This window comes from Pantherophis guttatus, chromosome 2, assembly GCF_059756535.1.
Source record: "Pantherophis guttatus breed Tessera chromosome 2, ASM5975653v1, whole genome shotgun sequence".
NCBI classification, from domain to species: Eukaryota; Metazoa; Chordata; class Lepidosauria; order Squamata; family Colubridae; genus Pantherophis; species Pantherophis guttatus.
This window is the reverse complement of record NC_142064.1, coordinates 15,671,799-15,688,421: the sequence shown is the minus strand read 5'-3', so window position 1 is coordinate 15,688,421 and position 16,623 is coordinate 15,671,799. Positions and strand designations below refer to the sequence as shown.

The window sequence follows — 16,623 nt, the reverse complement described above, 5'->3', positions numbered from 1 at the left end:
ACACACACACACACACACACACACACATACACACACACACACACACACATACATACATACATATATATATATATTTAAAAACTGGGTTAAAGTATGGTGGGAAGGCGAAAGGAGACTTGTAAATTATTTTATTTCTATTTCTAATCCTGTTGATAATGGCTTGCTTCACCCAGCTTACTAATTTATAATTATGGATGAACAAAGTGCATCGGTTTCAAGAACTTTTGGCTTCAGCGCCAGGCCTTGCAAATCCTACTGACATTATGGTTTGTTTGATTTTGGAATAGTGTTTTGTACAAACCCGCTATTCTATCAGGTAAACCATGATTTAAGTTTCAGAATCTGGGTTCTAAGGAACACTAAGCACTAAAGTAAGGTGAGATACAGGGGTGAAATCGAGCAGTTCTGATAGGTTCTGGAGAACCGGTAGTGGAAATTTTGAGCAGTTTGGAGAACCAGCAAATACCACCTCTGGTTGGCCCCAGAGTGGGGAGGGAATGGGGATTTTGCAGTATCCTTCCCCTGCCATGCCCACCAAGTTGCACGACACCCACCAAGCCACACTCACAGAACCGGTAGTAAAAAAATTTAGATTTCATCACTAGTGAAATAGTTTGTGGTTCAGCTGGTTGTGGGGGCCCAGCTATTATCTTAACTAGCTGGGTGAACCAGACTTTTATCTTTAAACTATAATCTCAGCAATTGTTTTTCATGACTCTGGATTTAGTGTGTTCTGTGAACTCCGTTCCCTGTGGTTTATTCGGTAAAATAGAGTTAAGCATGAAGCATAAACACAGACATAATTTATACTTATAAGAACATTGCGTAACCGGTTGTGATTCTTTTCATTTTAGAATGAGGTTGGAGTATATTGATTTCTAAGGGGCTAAAGAAAAAAAAAGAGGGGGATGTGGTGGCTCAGTGGCTAAGATGCTGAGCTTGTCGATCGAAAGGTTGGCAGTTCAGCAGTTCGAATCCCTAGTAACGGGGTGAGCTCCTGTTACTTGTGCCGGCTTCTGCCAACCTAGCAGTTTGAAAGCATGTAAAAAATGCAAGTAGAAAAATAGGGACCGCCTTTGGTGGGAAGGTAACAGCGTTCTGTGCGCCTTTGGCATTTAGTCATGTTGGCCACATGATCACGGAGACGTCTTCGGTCAGCGGTGGCTCTTTGGCTTTGAAACGGAGATGAGCACCACCCCCTAGAGTCGGGAACGGCTAGCACATATGTGTGAAGGGAACCTTTACCTTTATACAACAGTTGTAGGTGCTCAAAATCCAGGCCATAAAAATGCAGAAAAGGACAAGTTTAAGCTTGATGGCCATATTTTAAACACGGGGGGTGGGGGGGGGGTGTTGCATGTTCAGAAGCTTTGAGGATAAGCAGAGGAAATGAAAAGGGTTCATAAATCTTTCAGTTAGAAGAGAAACCTTATGTAAGAACAGTTTACAATAAGAGTAGACTCTCTCCACGGTGCACTATTTTTGCTTACACTTTGAACTTTTTGGAGGGGGGATTCCAATTCTTAATTTTAATTTGCTTAATAATTTAATTTTACCATTAAAAATAGGTAATCTTCTCTTCTATGAATATACTTGGTTCGTGTTGTATTGTTCTGCCCCAACTCCGGATTCCCGAGGATATTGACACACACCAACGGTCCTTATCAAATTTATTAAGTAGCAAGAATAAACCAAAGTCCGGCAAAGGTTGGCAACCAGCCCAGAAAACAAGATACGATAAGACTTTTCCAAAAATGCTCTGATGATAATTACAATCCCAGCTAACATTCTCAAGACCTGCCTCCATCACCCCTCCCGAATCTACCCAGTCAGAGTCCAAGTCTTCCCGAATTTGAGCGATTTTGTCATACAGATACTGCACAAAGTCCTCGGCTCTACCCTCCAAGGGGTCCTCCCACGCTCACCCTAAACAGGACGGCCAGGCGGTTATCTGATGATGCAATAAGAGCGGAAAAATAATTAAATTTTGCCACTTTTATCGCCACTCTACATGGGGTAATGCTCTCTACATGGGGCTCCCCTTGAGGAGCACCCGGAGGCTCCAACTGGTCCAGAATGCGACCGCGTGGGTGGTTATGGGAGTGACTTGGCGCTCCCATGTAACACCTCTTCTGCGTGAGCTGCACTGGCTCCTGGTGGTCTTCCGGGTGCGCTTCAAGGTATTGGTTACCACCTTTAGAGCGCTCCATGGCTTAGGACCTGGGTACTTACGAGACCGCCTTCTGCCACTGGTAGCCTCTCACTGGCCAGTACGCTCCCACAGAGAGGGGCTCCTCAGGGTGCCGCCGGTCAAACAGTGTTGTCTGGCGGGCCCCAGGGGGAGAGCCTTCTCTGTGGGGGCACCTGCCCTTTGGAACGAGCTCCCCCCGGAGATATGGAGGATCCCGGATTTACACACTTTCCGCCGTGCCCTCAAGACTTTTTTATTCCAACAGGCTGGGCTGGCCTAACTCTTTTTAACTGCTTAATATTAATATTAATTTGCTTTTAAAAAAGGGGTGTTTTAATTAGTATGGGCCAAATTCGTTTAATATGTTTTAAATTGTTTTTTAAATTTTATATTGCATGTATTTTATCTTTGGCTGTTCACCGCCCTGAGTCCTTCGGGAGAAGGGCGGTATATAAATTCAAATAAACAAACAATAAACAAACAAATTGTTTCCAGCAAGAAACTTACTAATGGTGTGTGACTTAAATAGGCTAAAGGAGTGGCCAATTATCCTCAAGCCTTACTCTCGAGGAGACCTCCTCCTCCTGAGTAGCCACTCCTGCCTTTTGGAAGCCCTGCGTGCTCTAGCATTGAGGAGAGGCTCCTCCACTTCGCTCTCTCCACTTGAAGGAGGCTCTGGAGGTTCTGAAGGCCCTGGCTGAGTCTCTGCCTCTGGCATCACATCCTCTTCAGCCTCCTCGCTGTCTGACGCGAGTGCCGGCTGCACTGGCTGCTGGCGCGACCCCACACCAGCCTCCTCATCGTCAGGATCAGCCACGATCCACGCAGGCCGCTGGTGGGCCACAACATGTATATGGAGCTGTAAGGCAGTGTAACACAGAAGGAACAAAATCTCAGCTATAAAAATGTTGGTTGATTGTACCAATTCAAATAATTCACCTTATCAGTGACGGAGTTTTGAATGGTTAAAACATGAGCTTGGAATACTGCTAAGTACTGCTATTTGCCTATGGAGATTCTCAATCATCCAGGTTGCGTTTTCCAAAAGGCAACTCGACTTTCTTGTTTTTTTTTTTTTCTCCCTTCGAAAATATTTTGTTTCTCACCCAAGAAGCAAACTGAAGAACTGAAGGTTCTTGGATGAGAAGTGAAATGTTTTCAAAGGGTAAAAAAAACAACAACCCATTTTTGGCTTTTTAAATGTTAAGGCTATAAATATAAGCCATAATGTGTGAAAAAATATGATCTGTTTAGGTCTGGCTTGTATGGACCAGCCATTGTATGTTGTAACTAATGATTTATGACTTACAAATGTGTTACCCAGTTGGAATTTGCTAATCAAAACTAAGTTAAAGAAATTGTGTTAAATCAGGTCAATGTTTTGGGGATTACAAGAGAGGTAGTTTGGTCTAGTGCAGAGATGGCTAACCTTTTTGCCATCGCATGTCAAAAGCGGGGGGAATGCGGGGGGTCGTGTGCGCACGTGCCCATACCGATAATTCTATGCGCTTTGCCTCCACGCATGTACGTGTGACTCCCCCACGCTCCCCATGCTTTTGGCACACGATGGCCCGGTGGCCCGGTAGGCCCATTTTTCGCTCTCCCCAGGTTCCAGAGCCTTTCTAGGAGCGTGGGGAGGGCAAAAACAGCCTTCCCCACCCCTCCTGGAGGCCCTCCGGAGATTGGGAACTGCCCGTTTGCCGACTTCCAGTGGGACTGGAAGGCCCGTTTTTCACTCTCCCTAGGCTCCAGAGCCTTTCTAGGAATCTGAGGAGGGCGAAAATGGCCTTCCCCACCCCTCCAAAGGCCTTCCGGAGGCCGGAAACGGCCCATTTGCTGACTTCCAGTGGGACCCAGAAGGCCCAAAAATCAGCTGGCCGGCGTGCGCATGTGCACCGGAGCTGAGCTTGCGTGCCCACTGATATGGGTGGCACGCGTGCCATAGGTTCACCATCACAGGTCTAGTGGTTGAGGCTGGTTGAGGTTTCCAGCCTAGAAACCAGGAGACCGTGAGTTCTAGTCCTGCCTTAAGTGTGAAAGTCAGCTGAGTGACTTTGGCCCAATCACCAGGTGACCGTGAGTTCTAGTTTCGCCTCAGGCATGAATGTTGGCTGGTTGATTTGGGTCAATTACCAGGAGACTGTGAGTTCTAGTTCTTCCTTAGGCATGAAAGCTGGCTGGGTGACTTTGGGCAAGTCGCTCCCTCTCAGTACAGGTGGTCAATCAATTTCTGTTACAAACAATGAGTGTGAAATTGTTTGGGTTTTTCAGACTCATTTGATCTGAAAAAGCAGTACCTGAACTTGTGGTTTGTAGTTTATGTTTTTACTTGGCTGTTGACCGCCCTGAGTCCTCAGGGAGAAGGGCGGTATACAAATTTAAAAATAAAATAAAATAAAATAAAATAAAATAAAATAAAATAAAATAAAATAAAATAAAATAATAAAATAAAATAAAATAAAATAAAATAAAATAAAATAAAATAAAATAAAATAAAATAATAAAATAAAATAAAATAAAATAAAATAAAATAAAATAAAATAAATAAAATAAAACACTAAGAAGAAGGGGGAAAAAGATTTTAGGATTGCAGTATTTCATGTCTTAAAATGTTACTGCTAAAGATGTTGGTTGAAGGAAAAAAAAACCCCTGGGTAGATAGAACATTTGAACTGAAGGAACCTTAAAAACAAATACACCCAGTTCTTAATATGCGTTTTAAGCTGTAGCAAGGATGACTTCTGATATTGGAATTCCTCATGGAAAAAAAACAAAACAAAACTTTAGGGTATATTCAATTCAGAGCCTGGAGCAATGACATGTGCTGCCAAAAAACTTGAAATAAAGTGCCAGCTAGGCAGTTTGAGGCTTGTTTGATGTGTTCTCCTACAGATGTGCTTCTTGATCTTGCAAAATCTTTCTCTATATCTTGTAATGCTGATTCTTAGCCAACCCACTGAGAGACAGGGGGGAAAAAACCAGCACAGAACTATTTTAACCAGGACATCTCCACCTAAGGAGGGCATTCATCAAGGTTCTTATAGGACAGTACATTATAGGCTGTGATGGCGAACCTATGGCACGCGTACCCAGGTCACCTGGCATGCATGGCTTCGCCCGTTCCTCTTCCGGGTTTCTGGTGCGCATGCGCACACAACAATTAGCTGGCCTTTTTGCGTGCGGCAGTGCCGGAAACCAAAACAGCTGATCTTCTGTTTTCTGGCGTGAGCATGCACGCCAGCCAGCTGATTGGTGCATGCGTGCCTATAACCAGAAGACTTGCTTGCGTGCTGGAGACCCTTATCCGGCGCACGCATGCCCCCTGGGCAGCTCCTCTTCCTGGTTGCGTCCCTGACAAACGCGTGCACGAAGTGCTCCCTTTTCGGCATTTGGTGCTGTGTGCACGCACTCCCTTTTTGGCACTTGGTGCAGCAAAGGTTCGCCATCACTGTTATAGAGAATTCTTGATTTACAAGTGTTCGTTTAGTGGCCATTTGAAGTGCCAATGGCACTGAAAAAATTGACATATGTCTGGTCCTCACATTTATGACCGTTGGAGCATCCCCATGGTCATGTGATCAAAATTTGGATGCTTGACAGCTGCATACAACAGTTACAACAGTTTGGGGGTCGTATGATTGCCATTTGCGACCTTCCCTGCTGGCTTCCAACAAGTAAAGTCCATGGGAGAACTGGATATAAAGGTTTCTCCTGTCCAGTAGTGTCCCGACTCTATGGGGCAGTACTCATCTCCATTTCTTAGCCAAGGGAGCAGGGGTGAAATGCTACCGGTTCGGTCCGGTTCACCCAAACCGGTAGTAAAAAAGGCTACTGGTTCACCGAACCAGTAGTAAAAAATGTAAAAAAAAAGTTGCGACGATCAGCTGAGTGACACGCTATCGTCAAAACTTTTATTTACTTTTTTAGCAATTTTTTTACTACCTTAAAAATGTTTTAACAAGTAAAAAAAAAAGTTCCGAAGATCGCACGTCGCTCAGCTGATCGTCAGAACTTTTTTTTTTACTTTTTAGACAGTAAAAAATGCTTTAAAAAAGTAAAAAAAGAGGCTCCGACGATCACAGCTGTGCCACGCGATCATCAGAAACTTTTTTAAAAAACTTTTTTAATGCTATTTTTTTACAACCTATTCGGTGAATAGGTTGTAAAACAATGCTTTTAAAAATAAAAAAAAAAGGCTCTGAAGATTGCGCGCCACAGCTGATCACCCCCCTGTGCGCTGTTCTATTTACCCATGCCTCCTTTTGGTGTGTACCATGCACGTGTGCGTGCATCTCACATTTGGTGCATGGTGCGCACTGCGCATGGACACATGCAGCACACATTTGGCATGCAGTGTGCATGTGCAGCCAGCGAATTGGTAGTAAACCGGATCAGATTTCACCACTGCAAGAGAGCCAATGTTGTTTGAAGATACTTCCATGGTCACGTGGCCAGGATGACTATACGCCGAGGCACACAGAGACTTGTTACCTTCCCACCAAAGTGGTACCTATTTATATACTCGCATTTGCATGCTTTTGAACTGCTAGGTTCGCAGGAACCGTAGAAAGGAACAGGAACTCACCCCGTCGTGCAGCCCTTGGATCTTGAACCCGGACTGTCTTTCTTTTTTTACTTTTGTTTTATTTTCTAACTCCTCTTATAGAGGCCAGTCATTTTTACTTACAAAGAATGTCAGTTATTACTTAATGAATGTCAACTTCAATTGCAGTTTTTCTTGTTCAATCATTTGTAATATTGCTGGGATAATATTTGTTGAATGCTTGGAAGTATTCCAAAGATTTCAGGCGCATTTTATCAAATTGCAATCTTCATCCTACAAGAGTGTTTCTTAACCTTAGCAGGTTTAAGATGTGTGGACTTACAAGTCTCAGAATTTCCCAGCTAGCAACCTGGCTAGGGAACTCTGGGAGTTGAAGTCCACACGGCTTAAAGCTGTCAAGATTGAGAAACAAGGCTGCCCTACAATGTAAGTGAGGCTAAGAAGCCACCTAGTGGCTGAATTCATATATTGCATTCAGCTGTGGTTTGTTGAATCAACCAAAATTGGTTCTGAATGACATGCTAAACTAATCTCAGAGAACTCACATTGTGTATCTCTCTGTTGATAATCTAGTTCTGTGATGGCAAACCTATGGCACACGTGCCACAGGTGGCACACAGAGTCATATCAGTGGGCACGTGCGTTGCCCTAGCTCAGCTCTGGCACGCATGTGCATGCTGGATAGCTGATTTTCAGGCCGCCTGGGCCCACTGGAAGTTGGGAAATGGGCCATTTCCAGCCTCCGGAGGGCCTCCGGGGAGGGGGGGAGGCCATTTTCTACCTCCTCAGGCTCCTAGAAAGCCTCTGGAGCCTGGGGAGAGCGAAAACCAGGCCTTCCAGGCCCACCGTGCCATCGTGTACCAAAAGTGGGAGGGGGGCACATTAAATTATGGGTGTGGCCACGCATGCGCGCAACCCCCCCTACTCCCCGCACTTTTGGCACATGATGGCAAAAAGGTTAGCCATCACTGACCTAGTTTATTAGAGTTATACCTTTTATTTTCTTTAGGAACACAAAATGACTTATATCATACTCTCTCCTCCAGCCACAGCCCTGAGGTTGGGATGTGAGGGAAGGGGTGACCCAAAGTCACGTATGGAGAACCTATGACTGGGAGACTGAGTTTCCTTACTCCTACTCCTACTCCAACATCTAAACCACTACCCCACACTGTCTTCCATCTCTTCCTTCCTTGACCCCCATCTCCTCTCAGAAAGTGAGATGAAAAGGAAGATGGACTAGAAATCGGTTGGGATGCAGAACTTCAGAGGGTCATTTAGCCTTCATAAAGTTTCAGTCAAAGCATCTTTACGGAGAGAAGTAGCTCCATCGTCTAAGGAAAGGGGGACTGTATGGCTTTGCTCAAACACTGTAAACCACCTAGAGATTCTGGATCAGTGGTGGGTTTCAAATTTTTTTACTACCGGTTCTGTGGGTGTGGCTTGGTGGGCGTGGCATGGCTTGGTGGGTGTGGCTTGGTGGGCGTGGCAGGGGAAGGATACTGTAAAATCTCCATTCTGTCCTCAATCCAGGGGAAGGTTACTGCAAAATCCCCATTTCCTCCCGATCAGCTGGGACTTGGGAGGCAGAGAATAGATGGGGGCGGGGCCAGTCAGAATTTTTACTACCGGTTCTCCGAACTACTCAAAATTTCTGCTACCAGTTCTCCAGAACTGGTCAGAACCTGCTGAAACCCACCTCTGCTCTGGATAGTGAGAAGGGTGGCATATAGGTTAAATGAAACCAGGTTTTCTGCACATGCAAAAATTGGTTGTCTAGAACAGAGGTGGCAAGTTGAGACAAAGCCTTCAGGTAGAAGTTGCCTTGTTGAAACCGATGGAATGTTATATTGCAAATCTTTGTAGAAGGTCTATTTGTGTGTGCTTCCCATTTTCCATGGAATGTGAGCATCCACTTGGAAGTCTTGCATCCAATTCTGGTCACCATGATACAAAAAAAGAAAAAAAAGAAAGAAAAAGATGTTGAAACCCTAGAAAGAGTGCAAAGAAGAGTGGCAAAGAGGTTTGGGTGGCTGGAGACTAAAACAGATGAAGAATGGTTGAGGGAACTAAGTGTGTCTAGTCTAACTAAGAGAAGGAGTAGGGGTGACATGATGGCTGTCTTCCAATATTTGAGGGGTTGCCACAAAGAAGAGGGGGTCAACCAGGGGTGAAATCCAGCAGGTTCTGGAGAACCGGTAATGGAAATTTTGAGTAATTCGGAGAACCGGCAAATACCGCCTCTGGCTGGCCCCAGAGTGGGGTGGGAATGGAGATTTTTCAGTATCCTTCCCCTGCCACGCTGACCAAGCCACGCCCACCAAACCACACCATGCCTACTAAGCCACGCCCACAGAACCAATAGTAAAAAAAATTGGATTTCACCACTGGGGTCAACCTATTCTCCAAAGCACCTGAGGGCAAGACAAGAAGCAACAGATGGAAGCTTAGCAAAGAGAGATCCAACCTAGATTTAAGGAGACCTTTCCCGACAGTGGCAACAATCCACCAGTCAAACTGGTGAACATTTATGTCTCATAGTGCTGTATAATGTCTATGTGTATTTACCGAAGTAGTGTGACTGCACCATTGCTATTTATCCTTTTTATTATCCTTCTTACTCCCCCTCCTATTGGTATTATTGTGATGATGGTTATCATTATTACACTGTTGCTTTGCCTGTACACTAAGAGCTTCTGCACATGAGGTAAATTCCTTGTGTGTCTAAGCACAGTTGGTCAAAAAAGAATTCTATTCTATTCTATTCTATTCTATTCTATTCTATTCTATTCTATTCTATTCTATTCTATTCTATTCTATTCTATTCTATTCTATTCTACTCTACTCTACTCTACTCTACTCTACTCTACTCTACTCTACTCTACTCTACTCTACTCTACTCTACTCCACTCCACTCCACTCCACTCCACTCCACTCCACTCCACTCCACTCCACCCTACCCCACCCCACCCCACCCCACCCCATCCCATCCCATCCCATCCCATTCATCTGCCTTGCCCTTTTTCTTCTGGAGGGGTGTGTGCATTTTGTGCTCAGGGATCTTCCTGAGCCCTTTTTAAAGGTAGCATTACACAGCACTGTTTATTATAGCAGCTCAGGAAATAAGAGACAGAAACGGAGAATATTCCTTTACCTTGGAGGTCACCCTCTAAGGAAAGATTTAATAGGAGAAGATGCTCAGATTGTCATCCTATGCTTCATGGAAGTTGGATGGGTTTCACAATATCTACATTTTAAACACTGGAGTAAACTTGACAAGTTGTGCATGCTTGGATTGTGAAGACACAAATGGTAGCTTGTCAATGCATCTTAGAAACAACAGAACGTTTCTTGAAGTCAGGGGATAAAATGATAATTTGCAAAGTATCTCTTCCTAATGTGAGATTAGATGAATCTTGACAACTTTAAGACATGTGGACTTCAACCCCCCCACCCCAGAATTCCCCACCCAGTGTATTCCCTTAAGAGATATCTGTTGAAGACTACTACATGGTAGGTTTGATCAGAGCCAAAAAGGCTATGAAAACAACAGGAAATTAATTGGCATGTGCAAACTAAAAGGAAATGCACTTTGGCTTTTAATCCATTCCAATGCCCTGTTGCAACGAATGGATCAAACTTGGTTGATTCCCCCCAGCTCCAAAAAAGTGAACCTTGCACCTATGAGAAAATGCAGAGGAGGAGGATCTATTTATTCGATTCTGGCTGATCCTATAAAAGCTAAACAGGATTCATCATCTTCATTTAATGACCCCATAATCCCTTGCGGGATGGAGTTTGGGCAACGGAATGGAGCTAGCAGAGTGTTTTAATAGCCGGATGCCCTTCCTGTCGCCAATGCAGAGTTTTGTTCAGCAGATATATCCCTCAGTGTGCCCAGAGAGAGAAATATCTGCCTCTACCTAGGATCAAACTCACAGCCTCCTGATTGTGAGGCGAGAACCCCACCTCTAGGCCACCGCACCACACAAAAGCTAAATGGGGTTGTACCTGGTTAATGCTTAGATGGCAGACTAAGGGATTCTAAGGGATTTGTAAACAAGAAAAGGAAGTGGAAGAAAATGGCAGAAGGGGAGGATGGAAAGAGGTTTGGAAGGTTGCCAGAAAACGTCCAAGGCTGTGCTGATGAAGTCATCAAAAGTCAACCATGACTCAAAGAAAAGTCTCCCATTTGGCCTCTGTGTTTTAAGAAGAAGAAGAAAAAAACCCAACTTCACAGGAAACCTGTTTTAACACAATCCTGTTTTAGTCAGAGGTCTAGAAAAGAAAGTCAGATTAGTTTTAGATTTGAATAAACGCGTGTTCGAAACTTGCTGGTGCAGTTTAGTTTCGAAATGTCTGTTCTGAAATCTACAGTAGCTACTTTTATTCTGACTGTATTTTGTAATTTTATATAGCTTTACAAAGCTCCGGAGCCAAAGCCAGCGAGAACAAACCATCAAGGAGAATATTTGTAGCTCAGGGTTGAAATGAAACGGTCCTTGGTGCCCTCTGAGCTCGGCTGTTTTCTTTCAGATGTTTCATGACCCTAACTAGGCAACCAAGCAAGCTCAGAGAGCACCAAGGATCCCTCAAAACAAGCCATCAACCGGCTCTTCGGACAATGTTTTCTAACATCCAATCCTTGAATTGTGTTTATTTTTAAAAAGAGCTTTTTGTAAACTGTTAAGATGCCTACACTTGCTTTAGAAACTGTTTCAGAGATGTAGATTTTTTTTAAAAAAATGAAAATGTCCTTCCAAAAGTTTTCTTAGGCTGTTCATGTTTTGATACTAAGAAGTACCGTATTTTTCGGAGTATAAGACACACCTTTTTTCCCCCCTAAAAGAGGCTGAAAATTTGGGTGCGTCTTATACTCCAAATGTAGCTTTTTCAAAGCTTTTTATCAGCCTCAACAACCCGCTAACGAGGTGCTAATGAGGCGCTAGCGATCCCAGCTTTGCCTGCTCCCTCGACTCCGCTGTGCTTTAACGAGGCGCTAGCGATCTCCATGCTTTGCTCCAACTCTCAGCTGTTCTTTAGAAGCTTTTTTTCAGCCCTAACTAGGCGCTAGCCGAGTGAAGCGATCTCCCCCCGTGCTTTGCCTGCTTTTCTCATTGCTGCTTCCTCTCAGCTGTGCCTTAGAAGCTGTTTTTTATCCCCAAGCAGGAGATAAAAAACCAGCAAACTAATGTGCTGAAGCTGACCAGACTCAGGATGCTAGCCAGATGAATACCTAATAGACAGATTCCTCCCCCCCCATTTTCCTCCCCAAAAATTAAGCTGCGTCTTATACTCCGGTGCACCTTTTACTCCAAAAAATACAGTATTTATTTATTTAACAAGGGTATATGGCTGCCCAGAGTTCCTTTTAGTAGAGTTAGGTTGTCGTGTCAATTGGTTTAATAATAGATAAGGGGTTTGGATTTGTTGCAGAGATTTTGAGGAGGAGTGTCAGGTTGAATCGTTCTTGCCCCAATTCATTTTTTGAGGTAACAGTAACAGAGTTGGAAGGGACCTTGGAGGTTATCTAGTCCAACCCCCTGCTCACACAGGAGACCTGTACTAGGGATTCGAACCGCCGAACTGCCGACCTTTCTGATCGACAAGCTCAGGGTCTTAGCCACTGAGCCACCTAGCCAGGCTATTGGTTCCTCCTTGAAGTCCTACTTTTAAGTTCACCATAACTGAGCGAAAAGAAACTGAGTAATATAGAAACATGAATAAAGGCGCTCTTGTAGATTTATGAATATAGAAAGATACATGCAGTATATCTGAACTGGTAAGTTCATCTAGAATCCATTGGCTAAAATCCTTAGCTGAGTAAAATTAAAGTTGAGCCTGAATTTCTCCTGTTCTAACTCAACAATCTGTTCACTGTGAGAAAAGGGCCACTACATATCAGAATAACAAACTTGTGCAATTGTGCAGTGGAAGAGCAAAAATATTCAAAAGGTTGGATGGACCCAGACAGCATGGCTGGCTCAGGAATTCTGGGAGTTGAAGTCCACAAGCCATAAAGGGGCCACAGTTGCTCATCCTTGGTCTTATCTCCAAGCTATCTATGTCAACACCTGAATAGTATATTGAATGTTGCTTTTAACTCTTTGGGGCTATTACCTCTCCCCCATTTATTTAGTGGTCTGAAAAGGAGTCCTTGCCTTGAATAATAAAGCATTTTTTTTTCTTTTCTTCTATAAATCTTGCAGTCCAAGTGGGAAGAAGTTCAGAAGCAAACCCCAGTTGGCCAGATACTTGGGGAACACGGTTGACCTCAGCAGTTTCGACTTCAGGACAGGGAAGATGATGCCAAGTAAATTGCAGAAGAACAAACAGAAATTACGGAACGATTCACTCAATCAAAACAAGGTTTGCTTGCAAGCACGCAATACATTCATTGCAAAACCTTTGAAATCAAAAAGGAAAGGCAACATCTGTTTACCATTTTTAATAAGCCCCTTGATAACTTTGCATTTACCTTGATCAAGGATAGGAGCGGGTGCAGATTTTAAAGCAGTATTTGAGGGTGGTAAAGTAAGGAGGTTTAAGACTGGAATGCCAAATGGGAAATAATTTGAAAACTGGTACGTGTTCGTTAAGCATCAAGCTAGACACTGGGAGACCATGAGGGTTAGTCACTTTCTTTCACCCCTAAGAAAGAGGCCAGTGGCAAACCATTTCTGAAAAACTTGCTAAGAAAACTGCAGGGATTTTGTCCAGGCAGTTTCTGAGAATTTGGACATGATTGAATGGAAGAAAAAAAGGTGCTTATAATTGAAAAAAAGAAGGACCAAGGGTGACATGATAGCAGTCTTCCAATATCTCAGGGGCTGCCCCAAAGAAGAGGGAGTCAAGCTATTCTCCAAAGCACCTGAAGGCAGAACATGAAGCAATGGATGGAAACTAATCAAGGAGAGATCCAATCTAGAACTAAGTCAGAATTTCCTGGCAGAACAATTAACCAGTGGAACGACTTGCCTCCAGAAGTTGTGGGTACTCCATCACTGGAGGATTTTAAGAAGAGATTGGACAACCATTTATCTGAAATGGTGTAGGCTTTCTTGCCTGAGCAGGGGGTTGGACTAGAAGACCTCCGAGGTCCCTTCCAATTCTGTTATTCTGAAAATACAAGTGAAAGTCTTGGCTTTGTTTTCTTATTACACATGTCCGTTTTTTGAAGGGAGTTTGATTCTCCTGTATGTTTTAGATATTCTCCCAGGACATGAGAGTCTTCAAAAACCTTTTGTGTAAAACTGACCATTTCTGCAGTACGTTTATTAGGTTTACAGAGTAGGAGAATGATGTGGAGATTGGAGTTTGATGCTAACAGAGCAAAACTTTCTCTAGAAGAAAACAAAGCAAAAATTTTCTTTAGGAGAAAGATAGTACTGTGGGGGTCAGAGGGAAGATCAAAGAAGTTTACAGGGTGGTCAGGGGTGAAATTCACTTACCTTCTCTACCAGTTCGCAAATGCCCGCGTGCTCGCTTTGCTCATGCGCGGCAGTGTCCACGTATGTGCAAAGCCTTCTGCGCATGTGCAGAGGCTTAAAATCGCCACAAAAAAGTGACGTCATGAAGTCTGCGCGGGTGGGCGGAGCCTCCCACAGCCGCCACTACCAGTTCGCCAGAGCCGGATAGAACCGGCTGAATTTCACGCCTGATAGTGGCTGCATAAGTGATGCCACATCCCATTTTATGTGCATCATGACAGGCAAAGGGGACAGGTCTTTGAACACATGTTTTCAGCCATCATCCTGTCTCTATGAGAGCCTTGCTGTATGCAGAATACATCTGGTGTGAGTTGAAAAGATATTCAGTAACTGAGGTGTAATTTTGGTGTAATTCTCATTTTTCCCTCCTTACAATTTAGAGAAAATTAGTTAAGGAAGCTTGCATGTCATATCACACAATGGGATTTTCATTTTTGGTGGACCTAGTATGCCACTGTTTGTCAAAGCTTTCCAAAACACCAATTTTGGGACATGTGATGAAGATCACTTATAGTATGATAGTTACTTCAAAAAAAAAAAATACTGAAATGAAAAGTACCATGTTCTAAATGATAATTTTGTTTCATATTACATAAATACAAAATATTTTAATGTTTCAATTAATATTTTCATTACTGTTTCATAATATATGACTCTCACGTGGCATATTTCTTCAATATCTGGAGGGGGATTTTTTAAAATTAACGGTACCTTTTAAAACATTTACTGCCCATTGTATTGAGTATTGCAAATCTATTTCCAGAAAAAGAAAAGGCAACCTTTTCATTTTGCAATTCTTATTTTCTGGAATTGCATCTAACATCTTGTAGTGCGGCTCTACCAGCATCTCCTTTTCATTTGCTGAGGCAGTATTTGTTGAGTGAAAATGAACAGAGGCAAAATCCACAACAGTTTTTGGAACACCTGCGAACTGGGTAAACTAAATTTAATGCTACTATACTGTGTAGGACAGGGGTGTCAAACTCATAGCCCACAGCCCAGATGCGTCATGCACTGGCCACCGCCACCCCCAGTTTAGTGAAGGGCAAAAAAGTCACGACACATCACACGACGACAACGTGAAGCCATGAGTTTCACACCCTGGTGTAGGAGATGATGAGGCTGAGCCTGAGGGCAGAGTCAAATGAATCATCAGTTTGGCATTTTAGTGAATTCCAGTTTAGTGAAGGACTGGATTTAGGTCCTGTAAGAGACCTAAATCCAGCCCTCTTTGAAGTCGATTGACTCTTATCTGGCACCAATTTACCTTGACCATTTGTGTATAGGTAGCATGAAATAAACTTGTAACACTTTTGAACTCTATCCTGGTTCCTGATACTGCCCAGAGTCACCTTGTAGGGGAGATGGGTGGCATAAAAATTAATTAAATAAATAATAAAATATCAAATTTTATAAAATAATAAATAATTTTAAAAAATTCTTGCACCTATATGGCATATCTCAAATTGAAACTTCAGTTGCTGAGAAGTAGAGGTATAGAGCTATTATTTTCACCACTCTGCTGTGAGAGGTCCTTGGTACTCTCTTTGTCAGGGTTCCAAGAACCCTGTTTTCCCGAAAATAAGTCATCCCCTGATAAGAAGCCCAATCAGGCTTTTGAGCGCATGTGCTAAAATAAGCCTCCCCCCCCCAAAATAAGCCCTCCCTGAAAATATTTAAACACAGAGCTGGAAATCAGGTAAGACGGCAAGAGGAGCCCCATCTTGCTCCATGCGCCCCAAAATAATAAGACCTCCCTGAAAATAAGGCCAAGCGCTTATTTCGGGGTTCAAAAAAATATAAGACAGGGTCTTATTTTGGGGAAAACACGGTACTACCCCCAACACCACCCAGCTCCAGCCTTCCAGGTGCAGGGCAAGTTGACCTTGACTTCTTGAGAAAGGAATGTTATTTTGACTACCGGTATATATCACCCATGCTCCATACAATCCCCCCTCCCAGTTTCCCACAGTAATAAACGTGGCAGGTCCGAAGGCCTAATACAAAAGATGCCTTCCAGATCTGACACTCTTCTTGGTTAGAATTGCACCGTTGATATTACCTATTTGGGCAATGAAACATCTGCAAGAAAATAACGAAGCTCAGAGATCAGCAAGGACCCCACAATTCAACCCTGAGCCACAAATATTCGCTTCCATTGATGGCACTCTCTAGTGTTTCTCTTCAGATGTTGCTCTGGTCCAGTTTTTCTAATTTAACTTACAGATATCACTTAATCGGAGGTCAATGAATTCAGCTGTGTGACAAGCCACATCATTCTTTGGTCTTCTCCATCTTTGATTGACCTCCTTTTACACTGGTTTTATAAACACATTTCTCCACTTTTTAGACAATCCTTAAAAATAACCTCTCAAAAC

The 16,623-nt window shown here is 43.3% G+C and overlaps 1 protein-coding gene across 1 annotated transcript in view; it reads left to right on the top strand.

Moving 5' to 3' along the window:
• The window catches only part of MBD2 (methyl-CpG binding domain protein 2), a 70,577-nt gene that overhangs the window by 18,868 nt on the left and 35,086 nt on the right, over positions 1 to 16,623 (top strand). Inside the window, exon 2 of the mRNA XM_034401564.3 lies at positions 12,965 to 13,124. Coding sequence (XP_034257455.1) covers positions 12,965 to 13,124 — 160 coding nt within the window. The remainder of the gene's footprint in view (positions 1 to 12,964; positions 13,125 to 16,623) is intronic.